This window comes from Hoplias malabaricus, chromosome 2, assembly GCF_029633855.1.
Source record: "Hoplias malabaricus isolate fHopMal1 chromosome 2, fHopMal1.hap1, whole genome shotgun sequence".
Lineage (NCBI taxonomy): Eukaryota > Metazoa > Chordata > Actinopteri > Characiformes > Erythrinidae > Hoplias > Hoplias malabaricus.
The window spans coordinates 21,378,672-21,395,747 of NC_089801.1; the positions used below are offsets into that span (position 1 = coordinate 21,378,672).

The following is a 17,076-nucleotide window of genomic DNA, read 5'->3' on the forward strand; positions in this document are numbered from 1 at the left end:
TTCAAAAGTTTGGTGACACACGTATACAAGATGATTAAATTCATTTTTGTGAGCTGTCAAAAAAAAAAAAAAAAAGTCTACTACCCCAAATACAGTTTAGTAACTATCAGGAAAAGCTTGATCATTTCTCTGAATTACACAGTTACTACAAATCTGTAGTACCAGTAGAGCTGTAGCTACTTGGTATTTATTATAAATGACACAGGAACACCCATAAATTATGGTTATACGAGGGTTCTTCAATAAAGAAAATGGTCCTACATAGAACCCTGAACCTTTGCTTGATTAAAGGGTTCTTTGCATTGTGAAGAGATGGGTTCTGTATAGTTTTTAAGGAATTCATTTTTTAAGGAAGCCCAGATTCAATGGACTTCTGGCTGCTGTGGTTAAGGGGCTGCTTTGCCCTTGAATGACCCAAAGGGGAATGTTTGCTATTCTTCCACAATCTGCATTTCTCACATCACATCACCTCACATCCAGCCCTTGTCCATCACAGGAGAGAACATTAGCCATTTGTCTGCCTTTACCTGCCGGAGCTACACGACTTCAACCGAGCCACTTTAGAGCAGACAGAGAGTAACCAAGGACAGGAGGCTACAGAGAGGTGAGCGAGAAGAGTCTGTTCTTACTCTTTCAGAAAGGAATCTATTTACAGCATTTTCTTTCTACAGAAAATACACCAGAGTTGTTTCTCTTGCTCTTGGCCTTTGTTAACAGCTTTGTGTGGGTGAACTTTCCGACAGGTTACTGTCTGTCTGCTCACTCACTCTGTTTGATCCTCTCTAAGATGGGCTTTGATAAATGCTTCCTCTTCAAGCTTACACACTTCATACACACACACACACAAACATACACACACACACACACATGCACATACACACACACACACAAAATCAAGAAATGCCTGTATTCTACCTGTTACCTTGCGCTCCATTTGATTCCTAGACATCCACCGATAACTGGCCATTTCTCATCCAAGAAACAATGAAAAAACAGACTAAACAGACCCTGCCTATTTTCCAGCACAAAACAGGCTGCGCTACTACACCTTTAAAACTGCTCCATGCAAATGAGCTCTTCTCTGATTGGCTGTCCTGTATTGTACCTGAGCTGTCATACAAAATGTTGACACAGAACTGAAATCAGGCACATATTTCTCAGTCTGGATTCCTTAAAATACAGCACGAATCCATTTATTTCCCAAAAAAAAGCCATGAACAGCACAACACTCGTTAGAATCCCTACATTTTGCTTTCAGTGACTTTAAAAAGGTTTCCTGTAGAAGTTTTCACTAAATTTCCCAACACCTTAACAGAAATTTCTGGGGCTAAATTGTTGTTAGTTGACAGAGGGATGATATGCAAATGTGCCCGTGGTTGTGACACCATAGACACAAACATTAACACATTTGCAAAATGGAAATCTTGGAAAATGCAAAACTTATAGCAAAATACTGTATGTGACTTTCCTTATAAGACCATCTCTCTCTCTTTCACACCACAGGCAAGTCTGCACTCATCTTCCATCACACTCTAGACACCCCCATCTCTCCATCTCCCTGTCCTTCTGCTTTTTGTCCATTTCTCTGCTGCTGTCACTCTTCCACTGGCTAGCTCTGTCACTGTCAGCAGCTTTCTCTCATCCGTTTGTGTGCTGGGCCATCACTCTCTCTCCCTCTCTAAGAACTCTCCACCCTATACATCACTATACAGTGAGACAGTGTGTCACATCCCCACCACCCATCTACAGAAATGAAGCCTGAGGAAATACATACAGTAGCACAGTGTAAAAAATGATATCTGAAGGAAGCCATTTTAAATATTTAAAAAAATAATAATATATTACATCTCCACAATACAATTGCAGGAATATTATGAGATTTTTTTTTTTTTACATTTCTAGACAACTTAAACTAAATTGGATACTTGTCAGTTCCATGGCAACCCATGAGCAGGAGTCTACTCTCTGGGTTTGTAGCATTCCCCTTCCCCTCTCCACATCACTCCACAAAATGGAATGCATTTTAGCATAAATGAAAGATTCAGCAGAAGGAAACACACTAAACTCTTCACAGACAGTCACCCATGCAGGACTCGAACCCACAACCTCCAGATCCCTGGAGCTGTGTGACTGCAACACTACCTGCTGTGCCTCCCATGCCACCCTACCAGTCCATCTGAGTCATCATAAACTCATCCAGTCAGTCACACACTCACACCTGTGAACAATGTCACATCTAACCAAAGAAAACCCACACAGACACAGGGAGACCACACCACACTCCTCACAGACAGTGACCCAAGGTTAGGATCAAACCGAGGACTCCAAGAGCCTGGAGCTATGTGGCAGCAACACCACCTGGAGCGCCAAATGCCTGCTCCAGATTCCATCAGATAATGGCTTTTCGAATGTGAATAAGGGAATTCAGAGGCATCAAGGGTATAGCCATTTTTGTAAAGTACTTTTTGCATGTACATTTGTGCATTGAGATTAGTTATTATACACAGATTAATTACAGACAAAATAATATCAACAAATTGTTTCAATTTTAGTCTTATTCTTATAAACAGAAAAAAAAACAGCCTCTCGTTGCCAAGGTGTGAGTGCTATTCGGATCAAGGCAAGGATTTATTTCCTGCTTTTCGATGCCAAGATATAAACACAAACAAATAAACAAACAATGAAAGGAATAGCACCTGATCATTTTTTCACGCACCATCTCATCTGTGCTATCTGCCTTAGTCCTAGTTAAACCCAGAGGATCTTTAGTGAGCACATAACATTCTGCGTAATTAGTAGCCCCTCCAAATCCCTAGGAGGCGCTGGACATAATTGCCTCTTCTGGGACCTCTGTGTTTCCATTCGCTTGTTCAGTTCAAGGGTTTGATTATGAAGCCTTTGATTGGATAGAGGTTGTTGCAACACTCACATGGTCTTTACTTGCTAAATTGCCATCGATTCATGCTAATTGTCTTTGGTTTAGTGTTCAAATTTAAATGCTGTTTGAATAAAACCAAGGAGCCATTAGCTTTTTATATTTTCACAGTAAATGTCTCAAATGTACAAAGAAGTGACAAAGAGGCAAACAGTATAAGTGTAGCATAGGTTCTAGAAATCACTTGAACTGTTGGAAAATTTTACATATTCACATCTGTGAATAAATTCACACAGACAATCCACCTACCAACATTTGTTTTTGGACTGTGGGAGGAAAGCAGAGCACCTGGAACACACAGGGACACAGGGAGAACACACCACACTCCTCACAGACAGATCTTCATTTCTTTTTGGCACCTCAGCCATCAAGGTGTGCTCATAACTCTTACACCAAAAGAACTCAAGTCTGGTTTTTGAACTGGATTCTAGGAACCTTGGTGGTCTCCAGTGAAGGGGCATGTTTCATCAATTTGGGGAGTTGCTGGTGAGATATGATGCACATGTGTACATTTTGCAGAATTTCAAGACATCCTACTGAACTATTGAACAGCGGAGATAATAACCAATGCACCTTGTGTCATGCTAAACACAGCACCAGAAAAAACACACAAACAGAGCATTTTCCTGTTTTATTTTCTTTTATTTATTTACAGCAGGCTGTAGATGACCGCATCCAGCTCCACTGTGCCATAAGACTCACTGTGCTGTATTTGATGAGGAACCTTCTCTTCTTTGATTCCAGTTGGGAACTAACTTTTCTGGTTCATGAAACAATTTATATTTGTGAAAACATAAAAAGGGGCTTTTCAGTTTTGATGCTTGCCACAGACCATGCTATGAAGGTAATTGCACAATTGTACTCTGCAACTTTTAAAGTTGGTGCACTTGTTATGTTTTTCCACTCATTTATTGAGGATTCTCTGTTCATTTGTCACCAGCCTGGAGGCAAGGCACCTCCAGGCACTGCAGCTGTTAATTAAGCCACCAAACTGCTTGCTGCTTTTCATCGACGCGTCCTCAAATGAAAATGTTTCCACGTTTAGGAGACGTCTGGAGACCTTTTCATGATGGTAACTGGTTTACACCAGTGCGTAGGTAGAGGCACTGAATGCTAGGTGCTTGTAATCTGATTTATTTGTGCTTTGTGCCTCGGCTTCATTTCCTGAATAAGAGCAAGTGTGTGTGTGTCTATGTGTTTGTGTGTCTGGGGGGATGGGGGGGGGGGTCTTTTTGACAATTTAGAAGCCAAAAGAACAAACAAGCCCCCACCCTCACTGCCAAAGGGGAGGTCAAGTACACCTCTGCTTTAGTCTTTTCCCTGCAAAACCTGCTAAAAATATCAGCTTCCACTATCTCTTATGGCAGCAGCTAGAATCAAATCACATGCCGGACCCTCACACCTGCAGCTGTTATTGCTGTTTTGCTGATGTTCCTGAGTAAAGCAGCTTATATTAGCCAGCCCCTGAGTCCATTCCCCTTGAGGAAGGTGGGATTAAGCTACTTTGCTGGCAACTCAAAAGCTATAGGTGCAGATAAGTCACCAATGTGACCTTCCAAGTTGACATTTTGGCTCGAGAAGTGCTGTTCTCTTTGGCCAGAGAGGTTCTGGGTACAAAGACATTGTGATTAAGCTATGACCCCATGTTAGTCCCCTAGTGTTAGAGACAAGGACTTTTTTGTTGCTGGTGTCATTTCTCTAAAGATTTGACTAATGCCATTCCCAGAGTTTTCAGTCATAGGAACAAAAGTGGATGATTCATAAAGATGACACAAGAACACATAAGGCAACGAGTAAGACATCTCCTGCTCCAGGGCTCCCAAGAATAAGTATTTTTGCCCATCAAACTACAGACACTGAAAAGGGGTTGAGGGGTGCTCGGTTCCAGCGTCACTGTGGTTAAATTCACCACCAGAGCCAAAGATAAATGGTTAGAGTCAGGACTCTAATCCACTGTTTACAGCAAGGTCAGATCCTAGTGAGATATGATACACGTGTACATTTTGCAGAGTCCTCAGCCATTCTACTGAGCCCATGAACAGCAGAGAAAAGTAGCAAACATGCTTCATGTTTCTACAGCCCCAGAACACATGAAAACAGAGCACTTTCCTGTTTTAGTTCCTTTTATTTATTTGTATAACACACTGTAAAAGATTGTATACAGTTCCACTGAGGGTTATCACTTTATTTGAGGCCCTCTTCCCTTTTTTGGAGCTTCTTTAACTTAACAAACCCATGGACATTGTCACAGTTTGTGCTGAAGATACTACTACTCCTTGGTTGTCTTTTGGGAATGTTTTTGGTTCAGCAACCAATTTATGTTAGCCAACCAAACCCATTCCCTGTTGGTGAAAAAGGGCTATATGTTGTTTCCTGTTTTGTGTTAGCACCAATATTGGATTTCCCAACCTGGGATTAATCCCGTTTTAAATAGAACTGACCAAATATAAGGATGTTCAAAGCACACAAGGGATCCCAGTGGTCCAAGAAAATAATATGTAGTAATTGTTTAGATTACATATTTCCAGTGAATCTTTCAGTAAGTACTTTGATCAAAATTTAAGTTATATACAGCAGTTTGAATATAAATGTGTTCGTCAGATTTTAGCACCAAAACTATGCATATTATAAACAGACAGGACAATTTAGGATCCTGTGAGGTCCCATGGCTATTCCTCTTCCTTGGATACAGAGACTTTTGAGGAAATGAGGAAGCAATTGGAAATAGAATAGGCAAAAATCTTTGAATTGTGGGAACAGACCTGGGATGTTTATTGTCAAGCACTACCATCCATGAGTCACATTCACCAGACATCAGTGTAAAACTAATGCACTAATGCAGCCGCAAATGTTATCATGGCTGCTCTTTGTCACCCGTCACTTAAAGAATGGCTAAAGAGTCGGTGGGAAATTACCCTCTGGACTTTTCTTTCCTCATGTCGGAGAACTGTTCGGAAGACAATTTAAGTGAAGGCTTTATCTCTGACCTTCAGTCTGGCTCCGCACTTTCTAAAAGAGGCTGGGGTGTGGGTAGACATGAGCTCAGAGGGAACTGGAATTGAAAATGGCCCACTTGTGTGGTTTGGAATTTCTGGTGCAACCTTTTCAAGTTTAGTATGTCCTGGCGGTAAATTCTCTCTCTCTCTCTCTCTCTCTCTCTCTCTCTCTCTCTCTCTCTCTCTCTCTCTCTCTCTCTCTCTCTCTCTCTCCCCAACAGATTACCAAAAAAATGTCCAAAATGAGACTTTTTTTTTTAGCCAGAAAATTGCCCAACTGTCCCCTCAATCTGGTCTCACTCTCCAGATCATCCGCTTAAAACATGGCCTCCACCAGACTGCCAATTGGCAAGGCTTTAAAGAAGCCAATGAATGTCACTTTCGGCTTAATGCCCCGTGATAACCACATCCACAACCATGCCAAGAGGTTAGCCTATCGGTTCAAAGCAGAGTTGGGGTTATAAACTGGCCCCACTTCTCCACCTCCTTGAGACGGAAATGCATTAGCGCTATCTTAGACTCTTCGTTCCAAGCACATAAACCCCTAAGCATAGCACCCACCTCTTTTTCCCCCCTCATAGGCAATCCCTTCTGTGGATTAATAACCACAGACTTCTAGACTGATACCTACTCAATTTCACACCCTAGTCTTGACCTGATGCAGAGACTGGACACTTTTATTTTTTGTTGGCACTAGGGTCTTATTTTGATAATTCATTCAGTCTGCCGCGCTCCCAAGAGCCAAGATGGTGTCTGCTTCCTCTAGTGAAAGCCACTTTAGTGTTAGTCCCAATCACAGCAGGACAGGGGTGTGGAAGGCAGCAACATGCTGAGGATCATTTCAGGGTCCAGATGTACCTTTGTGGCCAGACGGACTAACGTTTTTCTCTGTTAATGGAAGAAAAGCATGATGACCATTTCTTACGGGCATCTAACTGGGAAATGTAATTGGAGGTTCATAGCATTCAGATCTTAAATCACACTTAACCAAACATTGCCTTGGCTACAGTAACAAAAACAGAAACAAAAATGCTTCCAAATCTTACTTTCACTTAAATAATAATATTAAGCTACATTTTTAAAAAAGATATATTTACTTGAGACATCGTAAAACAGTCAACAAGTTTACTGACAATGAACAGAGGTACTCTGCTTTATGAATGAAGACCCAGCTTGCCCAGCACTTGAAATAAGTGAAACAAAAATAACCTCTTAGACTCACAGATACCAATGGTTATGTCATTACCATCAACAAATTAGCTTAGCCTCTGCTGAACTCTCTTACACTTATAATTGGACATGTTAGCCCTCCTTCTGAAGGTTCTTTCTTATGCAATCTTTATCATTAGATGGTTAACTAAATTACTTAATCTTTCCACAGTTCTCCAAAATGATCTCCGGTTTTCTTGTGCAGTCAGGCAACTCTTTGTGGGGTTATGTTTCGTGCTGCATTAGTGCTTAAGTTTCACAAGTCCCTGTGGTTTGAGGCATCCCATAGCTTTGTCTCAAATCTCAAGAGACCCAAAAGGAGAGTGTCTCACTACTGTACAAGAAATAAGAAAAGTGGCGTCGGTTTTAATGGGTTTGCTCAACGAGGAATCATTAAGCGTTCATAGTGTATGAACGTTTAAAAATTGGAGTCATTGTCTCGAGGAGATTTAACAATGTGCAGCTGAAATGTTTGTCTTGAAAACTGTGTTTGTGCTTTAGAATTAAAATGTTAATCTTTGGAACACATGTAACTCTCAAAAATATTGTCTAAAAACTGACCAAGTCAAAATGAAATGAACAAGAACAGAGGTGTGTTAGTCTAACCAAAGGTTCAGACAAAAAATCTAAATATGCACATGTTCTTAGAAATAACTGTGTTAAAATTCTTTTGCAAAAGAAAATTTTGTAGTATTTCAAAATAGTAAAATACCTTAAATAAATATCATAATTTGTTTTTTACGTTTAGTTTCAAGAAACAGTAACTTAGACTACTGCATCAAAAAGGAGAAAAATATAATAATTACATTTTATTAAATTGTATATAAAATTATTTTTTACAAAATATTTGTTGTAAAAAATAATCTTAAAAGCTTTTGAGAAAATGTGAATCTTTTTTTTTCATTTTCAAAATTTTTCAAAAATTTGAGATACAATATCAACATTTTGCAAAGCAATTATGTAGCACAGCAACAGCCACACTTACCAGACACTGTGACCTTAGCCGTGCGGCTAACGATGGCCCCGACTCCCTCCAGAGTGGCCAGGCACTGGTACGAACCCTCGTCTGGCCGGTGGTGCCGTGAATGGACAACATTTTGTACCAGCAGTGAGCCGTTAGCCAGCAGTTGCCTGCGCTCATCCACCACTGAGCTCAGCAAGACACCATCCTTCTTCCAGGAGATGATGGGCAGCCCCTGGTCTGACCGCGCCTCACAGTCCAGCTGCAGGGTTCCACCTCGCACTGTCACCGCATCCTGGGGTTCCAGCACAAAACGCAGCTCCACAAACCCCCTCGGGGTCTCCGAATCTGGAGAAGAGAGAATGGGGAGAGGGGGGTAAGTTCTGGGTTTGATAATGTGAGTCGTGATTTCAAGGACACATTCTGTATTTCTCACTTTGTCTCTTATAATTAAATAAACTATTCTTCTTTGCAAAGCAAATGACCTTTCTTCTGATTGGCTGCTATGCTTCATGTCTTGTCCTTTATTGTGGAATGAAATATCCTGTCTGACAAATCCTAATGGTCACTAGCGATTTAAACACAAGTATTTAAACCAACATTCATTCATTCATTCACACATTCATTCACACATTCATTTTGACCAACAGCACTCAAATTTTTGCACTTTTATTTTCAATTTTTGCACTGACCTCTAAACGACAGAAGTCTTAACCAAACCATGCAGAATTTCCAGGGCTGGTTTTGAAACTTTCCCTTTATAGACCAGAGCTAGAAGGCAACAAAATGATTCTTATGACACCAGGCGATTTGTAGCAACAATCTGGTGGCAGGTGTCAAGCAACAAGCACCAACTCAAGTTGAGATGGTATCTACTTAATGCAAATGTCTTATGACACAATCAAACACAATGATTAGTTCTGACAATACATGTGGCCTATCACAGCAACTCACTCCAGATATGTAGCATGTGTTGTTAAATTTTCACTCACTGGGAATGACAGCTGGCTTTTTCAAAAGACATGAATAAATATAACAATATTAAACAACAAAATGGAGAACAAAATTTTGTTCTGACAGCACCAGTATCCAGTCCAGCCTTTCTGATCCATACAAACTGATTAGCAGAACTTAACTGTGACGGACAGAGCCCAGTCCAGCAGTTTCATCAGCAGTCTTGTTACACAATAAGGCATTGTGGCAGGATTTGCATTCAGTTTTTCAAAACCCTCTGCACCTGAGACTCTGACAAGAAGCATTAGCCCAGTTCCATCAGCCTCTGTGAAGATAAAAGCCTTTCGCTTTGGGCAAGGATTCCCATTAAACGCTGTTTAGTGGCTACACAAGTCGAATCAAAGCCAGACATCCACACACATGCTTCTCTACCTCAGAGCCATTGGTGAATATAATGCAGGGCTCAGTACTGGACGGCAAATAAGTCCAAGCTATTTCCATATTAAGAGATATTTCCCACATAATTGGGCATAAAACAATCTATATGCCTCAAAACAGGAAAAGTTAATATTAAAGATACACACGTTTTGAAACATTATTAAGTGATTGAGAAAACGTGGAACTCATAACAGCCACGCAAGACCTACTGGACCAATTAAAACTGTCTCCATCAGACAAACTGCACTTTCACAAGCGTTCACCTTGGAGATGGAGAAAATCAAAGAAAACCAAGCGTGTGTGAGTGACTGGGTGATGCCCTGTGATGACCTGCTCTATGATTCCCAGTAGTCTTCACACACAGTGCCTCCCTGATCAGGAGGAAGCAGTCACAGGAGATGAAGAGATGGGAATAAATAAATAAATAAATAAATGAATATCGTTAGCTAGTTCCTTTTGGTGGTAAACTTGCCTGATTGCTCCTTTTACAAGTTTTTCTTTTTCCAGATTTGAGTGTAACAAGATCGCTTGTGTTTGAAGTTTCCCTGGAGTGCAACTGCGTTCACTCCCAGATAGCTCCCAGTGTCTTTATACAGAATTGTACTCTGGCATTTTTCACTTTTGCATCATCGCTGGGTCTATCTGGATAAGATAAATCCCACCCACTTATAAACAAACAGTCAGAGGTTGTTCTGAATAAATAATGAACTTTATGTTGTGCATCAGAAAGATGTGCCAGGCCAAGTTCCTGGATCAACCACCAGGCACAGGGTTTACTACGAGCCTTGAGAAAATAACACAGGATATAGACCACCAAGGTCTTCAGGAGGGTCTGACTAGAATATAAGGACTAGGGATGTTTTTAATAAGGTAAACAACCAAAAAAAAAAAAAAGAATGAACAGGAAGTAAAGAGACATCTAATGATTGTGATATATATAAAGCCTATAGAAGCTGGAGTCATTCATCTAAGAGGTGTCAAATAATCTTTGGACGTCAAGCATGTAGCTTTGGTAATCACCTGTCACTGATTGGTCTTCATCTCTGTCTCTCTCTCTCTCTCTCTCTCTCTCTCTCTCTCTCTCACACACACACACACACTCTCTCACTCTCTCTCCTCCAGTCCACAGTAAAGTAAAGAGTGGAAGAACGCAGCAGAAGGTGGCGATTCAAATGCTAATGCGCAGCTGAAAGGAATGCTGGGTAATTTCACCCGCTTCCTTTTGTCTTAACCTGCCGTGTGGAGATACTTCACTGCGGCGGAGGGACAAAGGCTTTTTCTGGTGCTTTGCTCGCGTTACAGAGGCGCTCCTGTGCTTTTGAGCTCAGGAGACGAGAGTAGAGGGGGATGAGTTTCAGAACTTTCACTTGTGTCGCCCCCAAAAAGTGACTCCCGGGAAGCCACTTTCAAAACCAGAACCGTCCAATGGGAAAAAGACAAAAAAAAACCTGCAGAGTCTTTATGTCTCCTCCACTGAGCGTCCCAGCAGACGTCAGCTCCGTCTCTGTGGGATGGCAAGTTAAAACAGTAACGGTGTTCCAGACAAAAAGGGCCAGAGCACCAGGAGGGGGGAAATGGAGGTAAGGGAGAGAGAGAGAGAGAGAGAGAGAGAGAGAGAGAGAGAGAGAGAGAGAGAGAGAGAGAGAGACAGGGTGCCCGGCGTCCTTTCTTTGACACCACCAAGCAGCAAAGGAAAGTAATTGAAAAAAAAAAAAAAACTGCTTTTCGGTTTCTCCCGGCAACGGGGCGGATTTTAAATGTGATTCGCTGACAGGGCGTCTGAGGCAGCATGGGAAAAGAGCGAGTCGCTGACAAGCCATCAGATGCATAGAGAGAGAGAGAGAGAGAGAGAGAGAGAGAGAGAGAGAGAGAATGATCCCTGCGTGTGTGTGTGTGTGTGTGTGTGTGTGTGTGTGTGTGTGCTACAAGGTACTGTCTTTTAAGAGAAAAATAATCAATTGTAACATCAATTCTCTATTACAATGTAATAATTTTATTATAGATCTGTAATAAGAAAAAAAATCAAAACATCAAAGTGTTAGAGACAACACTTTGATGTTCTCTGAGTGGTTCTCAGGGGCTCTGAGTGGTCCGAGGCCGAAAGGTATAGACCCGTGAAAGGCTTCACTGTCCCAAGCAGAAAGAAAGTCAACCATGAGAGACATGGTATCCATATTTTTGGAGCATTCTGATTGGTCCAGGACTGCCATGGGAAGGGCATGACCCCTGACTTAGTAACACAATCCTGAATAAGTGCTGAGAGATTAAAGGCAGGACATGTCATGCTGTGTATAGTGTGTGTGTGTGTGTGTGTGTGTGTGTGTGTGTGTGTGTAAGAATGTGTTACATCATTGTATTATTACAATATGAATAATAATGCTATTAATTATTACTACTTCACCTTAGCTACTTATGACCTGCATTATGTGTGTAATATGATCCTAATACTTTTGACCACAATTCATTCATCAGAAGACCCATAAAAGCTAGTGTACTATTAGACACAGGAATATTTCTTTGAGGACTGGATTGCATTCAGCCACATGAATATCAGTGAGGTCAGGTGCTGATGTTGAATTAGTTCTGAATCCCCTGCAACACTATGAATCATCCCAAAGGTGTTGGATAATACAGTTCTACAGCTCAACAGGCCAGTGCTGTGGGGGGAGTGCTGTTGGGGGGTGGTATCAGTCTATCTAACACTTGGCATTGAGTATAGTGTCCTGAGGCTAGTGCATCCCATTTCAACAGTGTTCAAAATTCAAAACTGTGTGTACTATTGCTTCAATATCAATTACATTATACTAGTATACTACACTATTGTGGATATCATTTTTATTCTCACCCCTAGTGGTCATTGCCAGGTCATTAGGGTTAAGTCATTCTAAGGTCATTTTAAGACAAACCAGAGGGAAGTCAAAAGCTTTTTTTTTTTTTTTTTTTAATGGACAATATAGTGTTATCATTTATTTATTTATTTTATTTTATTTTTGGCTTGCTTTTGTCAAAAGCAAAAGTATTCACTACAGCTGCAGGAAATATTTATGATATCTCTCAGAGTGGAAGTCATGTGAAAACAGAAATGGAATCCTGTTTCTGAACAGTCATAATAATCATATAATGTCTAACCTCAATTGAAGGCTAAACATTATAGGGTGTGTTCCTGCCTTGCGCCCAATGATTCCAGGTTGGTTCTGGACCCACCGCGACCCTGAACTGGATAATGAATACAGATAATGAATGAATGAATGAGTTCTAATATCACATGCTTTTGTTGAATGAAGTTTAACGCTGGTAATTAAAGCATGTTTACAGATGTGATATTACACTCTCTACCACATGATGCTGTTATAAAATGTTCAGAATAGAGAGCACCAAAGTGTTACAAAGTGTTACCTGCTGAGGTCTGAATGACCTTCTTGGTCCAGGTGTGTGTGTGTGTGTGTGTGTGTGTGCGTGGGCAATTGTTATGAAGTCATCAGCTTCTTTGCTGCATCTGCCCTTTGATATCATCTCATCTCTTTTATCTCTTCATTATGGGCTGTGTCACCATGGCTACGGCTCCGTTCCGCTCCCTTATCGATCTTTGTGCTCAACACACTGCCACTCTCCTGCGCACACACATACGCACGCACACACACACACACACACACACACACACACACACACACACTGTCACTCTGTCCTGCCCCTTTACCTTCAGCTTATCTAGACAACTTCATCACTGTGGACCCCTCCTTGTATTAACCTGCTATTCCACACACACACACACACACACACACCCCTAACGCATTCCCTTTCAAGTGTCCTCTGGGTGTGGTAAACGGACCCTCACCATCCCACTGGGATCACTCTCAAGCTCATCCCTTTCCTGCGGTAATTGCTCCTAATTTATATTAAGACTTGACACTGTTGGAACATAGCTGTGAGGATTTGATGGCACTGAGCTAAAGCTGTGGGATTTTATACATTTGTAGATGACACTTAGAATTATGAGCATTGATTTGGCTCTTCTAGAGTATTTTATCTTATTCCACACCTTCCAAAATATCAGCCCTAATACTCATGCACACACCGTTTCAGCCAAGCAATGCATACATTTATATATAAACAGCATCACAAGCTCACACGTGCACATGCATTTCAACACACATGGCCTGGAATGCAGGAACTGTTTCATGCTGATTGTGTTCTAAGTGTCAAACTGCGAGATGAAACTCATTTCCACCTGCCTATCTCCACCATATCAGTATTCCACATTCGCTGCCTCTGTCTCTCGACCTGTCGGCCTATCTCTCTTTTACTTTCTCTCCCTCTCTCTGTCTGTCTCTCGCTCTCTATTTCAAACACGCACACACACACAAGCTCCTAAAGCTGCCTCTGCGCAATTGTCATTTCCCAGTTTAAGTCCATTCACAACATTAAGTACTATGGGTTCACTGGTGTGGGTCAGTTGAACGGTGTGAGTTGACCAGTATGGGTTGACTATTCATTCATTCATTCATTCATTCATTTATCTGTAACCCTTATCCAGTTCAGGACTGCAGTGTTTCCAGAGCCTACCTGGAATCATTGGCTGCAAGGTGGGAACACACCATGGAGGGGGCGCCAGTCCTTCACAGGGCAACACACACACACATTCACACCTACAGACACTTTTGAGTCACCAATCCACCTACCAACGTGTGTTTTTGGATGGTGGGATGAAAACCAAGCACCCGGAGGAAACCCACACAGACACAGAGCGAACACACAACACTCCTCATAGACAGTCACCCGGTGGAAACCCACACAGACACAGGGAGAACACACCACACTCCTCACAGACAGTCACCCGGAGGAAACCCATGCAGACACAGGGAGAACACACCACACTCCTCACAGACAGTCACCCGGAGCGGGATTCGAACCAACAACCTCCAGGTCCCAGAAGCTGTGTGACTACATGCTGCTCCACTGTGCCGCCCATGGGTTGGCTAGTACAGTTTAATTTAGTTGAATTGGGTTAACTTTAGCAGCACAGACCAGGCTTTAAAAGTTTAGTTAGGTTTGATTAAGTTAGGTTTGTTGGATCTGTTAATACTTCAGGAGTGTATTTAAATGGGGTTAGTTTGGAAGGTGTAGTGTTGCCTGGTGGTTAGGGAACTGGGCTTGTGACCGTCGTGTTACAGGTTCATGACTGACAGTCTGCTCACTGCCCCCTAGTGTTCACTAGTGTGTGTGTGTAAATATGTTCACTGCATGGACTGGGTTAAATGCAGAGAACAAATTACTGTGTGTGAAAGCACAGTGGCCAATAAAGTGATTTTGGTTGGCTAATATAGGACGACTTGACTTGTATGGATTGTTTCTCTGTATAGTGGAAACTTCCCTTGCACCTACAACCACAGGGACATCAACAAGAACAGCAGTGTCATATGAGGTGTTACATCACTCCCTGTGGTTAGTGTAGTTAAATCTGGTTGCAGATTGCTTATGAATAAAACCGAGCATGTGCTGAACAAATTGAATCTAAGTGAGTGCTTTTAGTCAGATTAGGACAGGAATTCACGGTTGGTGTTAGACAGAGACAAAGTCAGACAATGTCAATGCTACATAATTCAAAACAGCCAGTGGTTTGAGATAAAGATCAGGCTGGAGGAGATGAGCAGTCATAGACTTGATGAAACCAGTGGGACGTGACACTTTAATAGGACCCTCTATGGGCATGTTACCCGGAGAGACCTGAAGCTGTGTTGATCCTTTTAGCAATTTAACAAACTCAGTTTTAGAGAATGTTAACATTAGCTTTCTAAAGAGGTATAGTCTCTTTTGTATTCTGGTCAGACTTGTACTTTCTGTTTACAGGATGTGTCAATAAGTGCCACACTGTCCAAAAGCAGGGTTTGTTATTCCTACAACTTTAGGTTGGGTTTGAAAATCTTACTTGGTAGATTGCCAGAATGATCCATACTGGGATAAAATCATGAATGTCATCAAAGTAATCACTTGAGGTTTAGTACCTCTTCTTGCGTAAATCTGCAATACATATTTTTGCAAACTGGACAAATTACAATCCCAGAATGAATGATTCTTAAATTGTCGCTTTCAAAAACCCTGCTCAAACAGGTTTAAGATGCATACCCTTTGCAACCTACCCCTCCAAACCTCTCCAAAGCCTTGCATTATGACAGTAATTCTGTTAGATTCGGTCCTGCAGGGTTTGTCATCGATCCTCATCAGACAATTAGCCACGCTTATCACCATTCTTTGGCAAAGCTAGGATCCACCCAGAACCTCAAGCTGTGATTGGGTGAGCTCCAGCACAGAGCTCAGACTGGCCACTGTGGTGAAAGTTTTAACCAACAGCCTGTAGCAAGGATTATACCTTCGCTACACGGACAGAACAGAAGGCTGGTGGGTCTGGAGGGAACTTATCAAAAAGGCTAGTGGACAGGCCTGCCGTCTGGCCAAGTCCGGGTCCATCTCTGTGTGCATGTCAGCTGTCCAAAGTGGTGTGGATTAACGTCAGGGGCATTTGAAGTCTTCTGTTGCTTTGTAGCTCAACCTCCTGCTGATCCGTGCGGGGAAGAATGAGGAGGGAAACAAATTTACTCGATTAAACTCGGACTGCCTGCGACAAGCTCAGTCTACCTGATGAAGCCTGGCTATTTCATCAGTGTTTTTTGTCCTTGAAAGATGTTCAGCCTAAAAAGAGTCAAGAAAACCGCCCCCTTGAGTAAAGACATCAGAATTGAAGTGCCATGTTATATTCTATTGTAGATCTGTCCTCTGCTTGCACTGTTAAGTGTTAATTTTTAAATAAAACACATTTAAATAATAATGGAGTGAAGGCAGCCAAAAGAAATCTGTTTAGGATGCTTCCGAACTTAATTATTACAAATTAACTGCTGCCAAAATACAAAGCTGGAAGCTGGTTCTGGTACCTAAGCTTCTGCCGAGTGATTTAGAAGAATTCCTTATTGGTGTCCTTATGTGCCCACAGACTCATGTCTATGTGCGAATACCTCCAATGACATCACTCACACCTGGCTGCATCCTGAATTGCATGCTGTTTACTCTTGACTTCTTTGTCTGGGGTGGAACCCAGTGCTGGGTGACTTTTGGCTCAAACCCAGCCTCCTCGACTCCCTCCCCTTATTGACTGAAGTCTTTTGAGGAAACAAAACCATGGTTGGGAATCTGGGTTCATGTTGGCAGTTAGCCATGTGCTTTCTGGCACCAACAGCTGCGCTCAGACCTCAGCGCAGATAAAGTGCAGCACAGGCTTGATTATGTGAGCCACTTTTATCGAATTAGCCCAGCCCTAAAAAGGATGGCTCTCAAAGCTCTCCTCGTGTCAACACCTCGGAGTTTAACTCAATAACGGCTTCCTCTGTGCTGTTCACTTAGCGCGCAGTACCAGAAATGAACGTGCTGCATTAAGTTTATAACCCCAGCAAATGCAATAGCACTTTCTGGACAGAAGTCCTGACCCTTACACTGACTGATATTGTCTTTCCAATGAACTGATTTAAACGGGGGATGCGAGAGGAATTTGGCAAAGGAACTACACGGCTATCAGTGCTAACAAGTGACAGAAG

The 17,076-nt window shown here is 41.9% G+C and overlaps 1 protein-coding gene across 1 annotated transcript in view; it reads right to left on the reverse strand.

Annotated features, from left to right (window-relative positions):
• The window catches only part of dcc (DCC netrin 1 receptor), a 276,917-nt gene that overhangs the window by 173,184 nt on the left and 86,657 nt on the right, over positions 1-17,076 (reverse strand). The window contains exon 2 of the mRNA XM_066659309.1: positions 8,126-8,449. Within this exon, the coding sequence (XP_066515406.1) occupies positions 8,126-8,449 (324 nt within the window). The remainder of the gene's footprint in view (positions 1-8,125; positions 8,450-17,076) is intronic.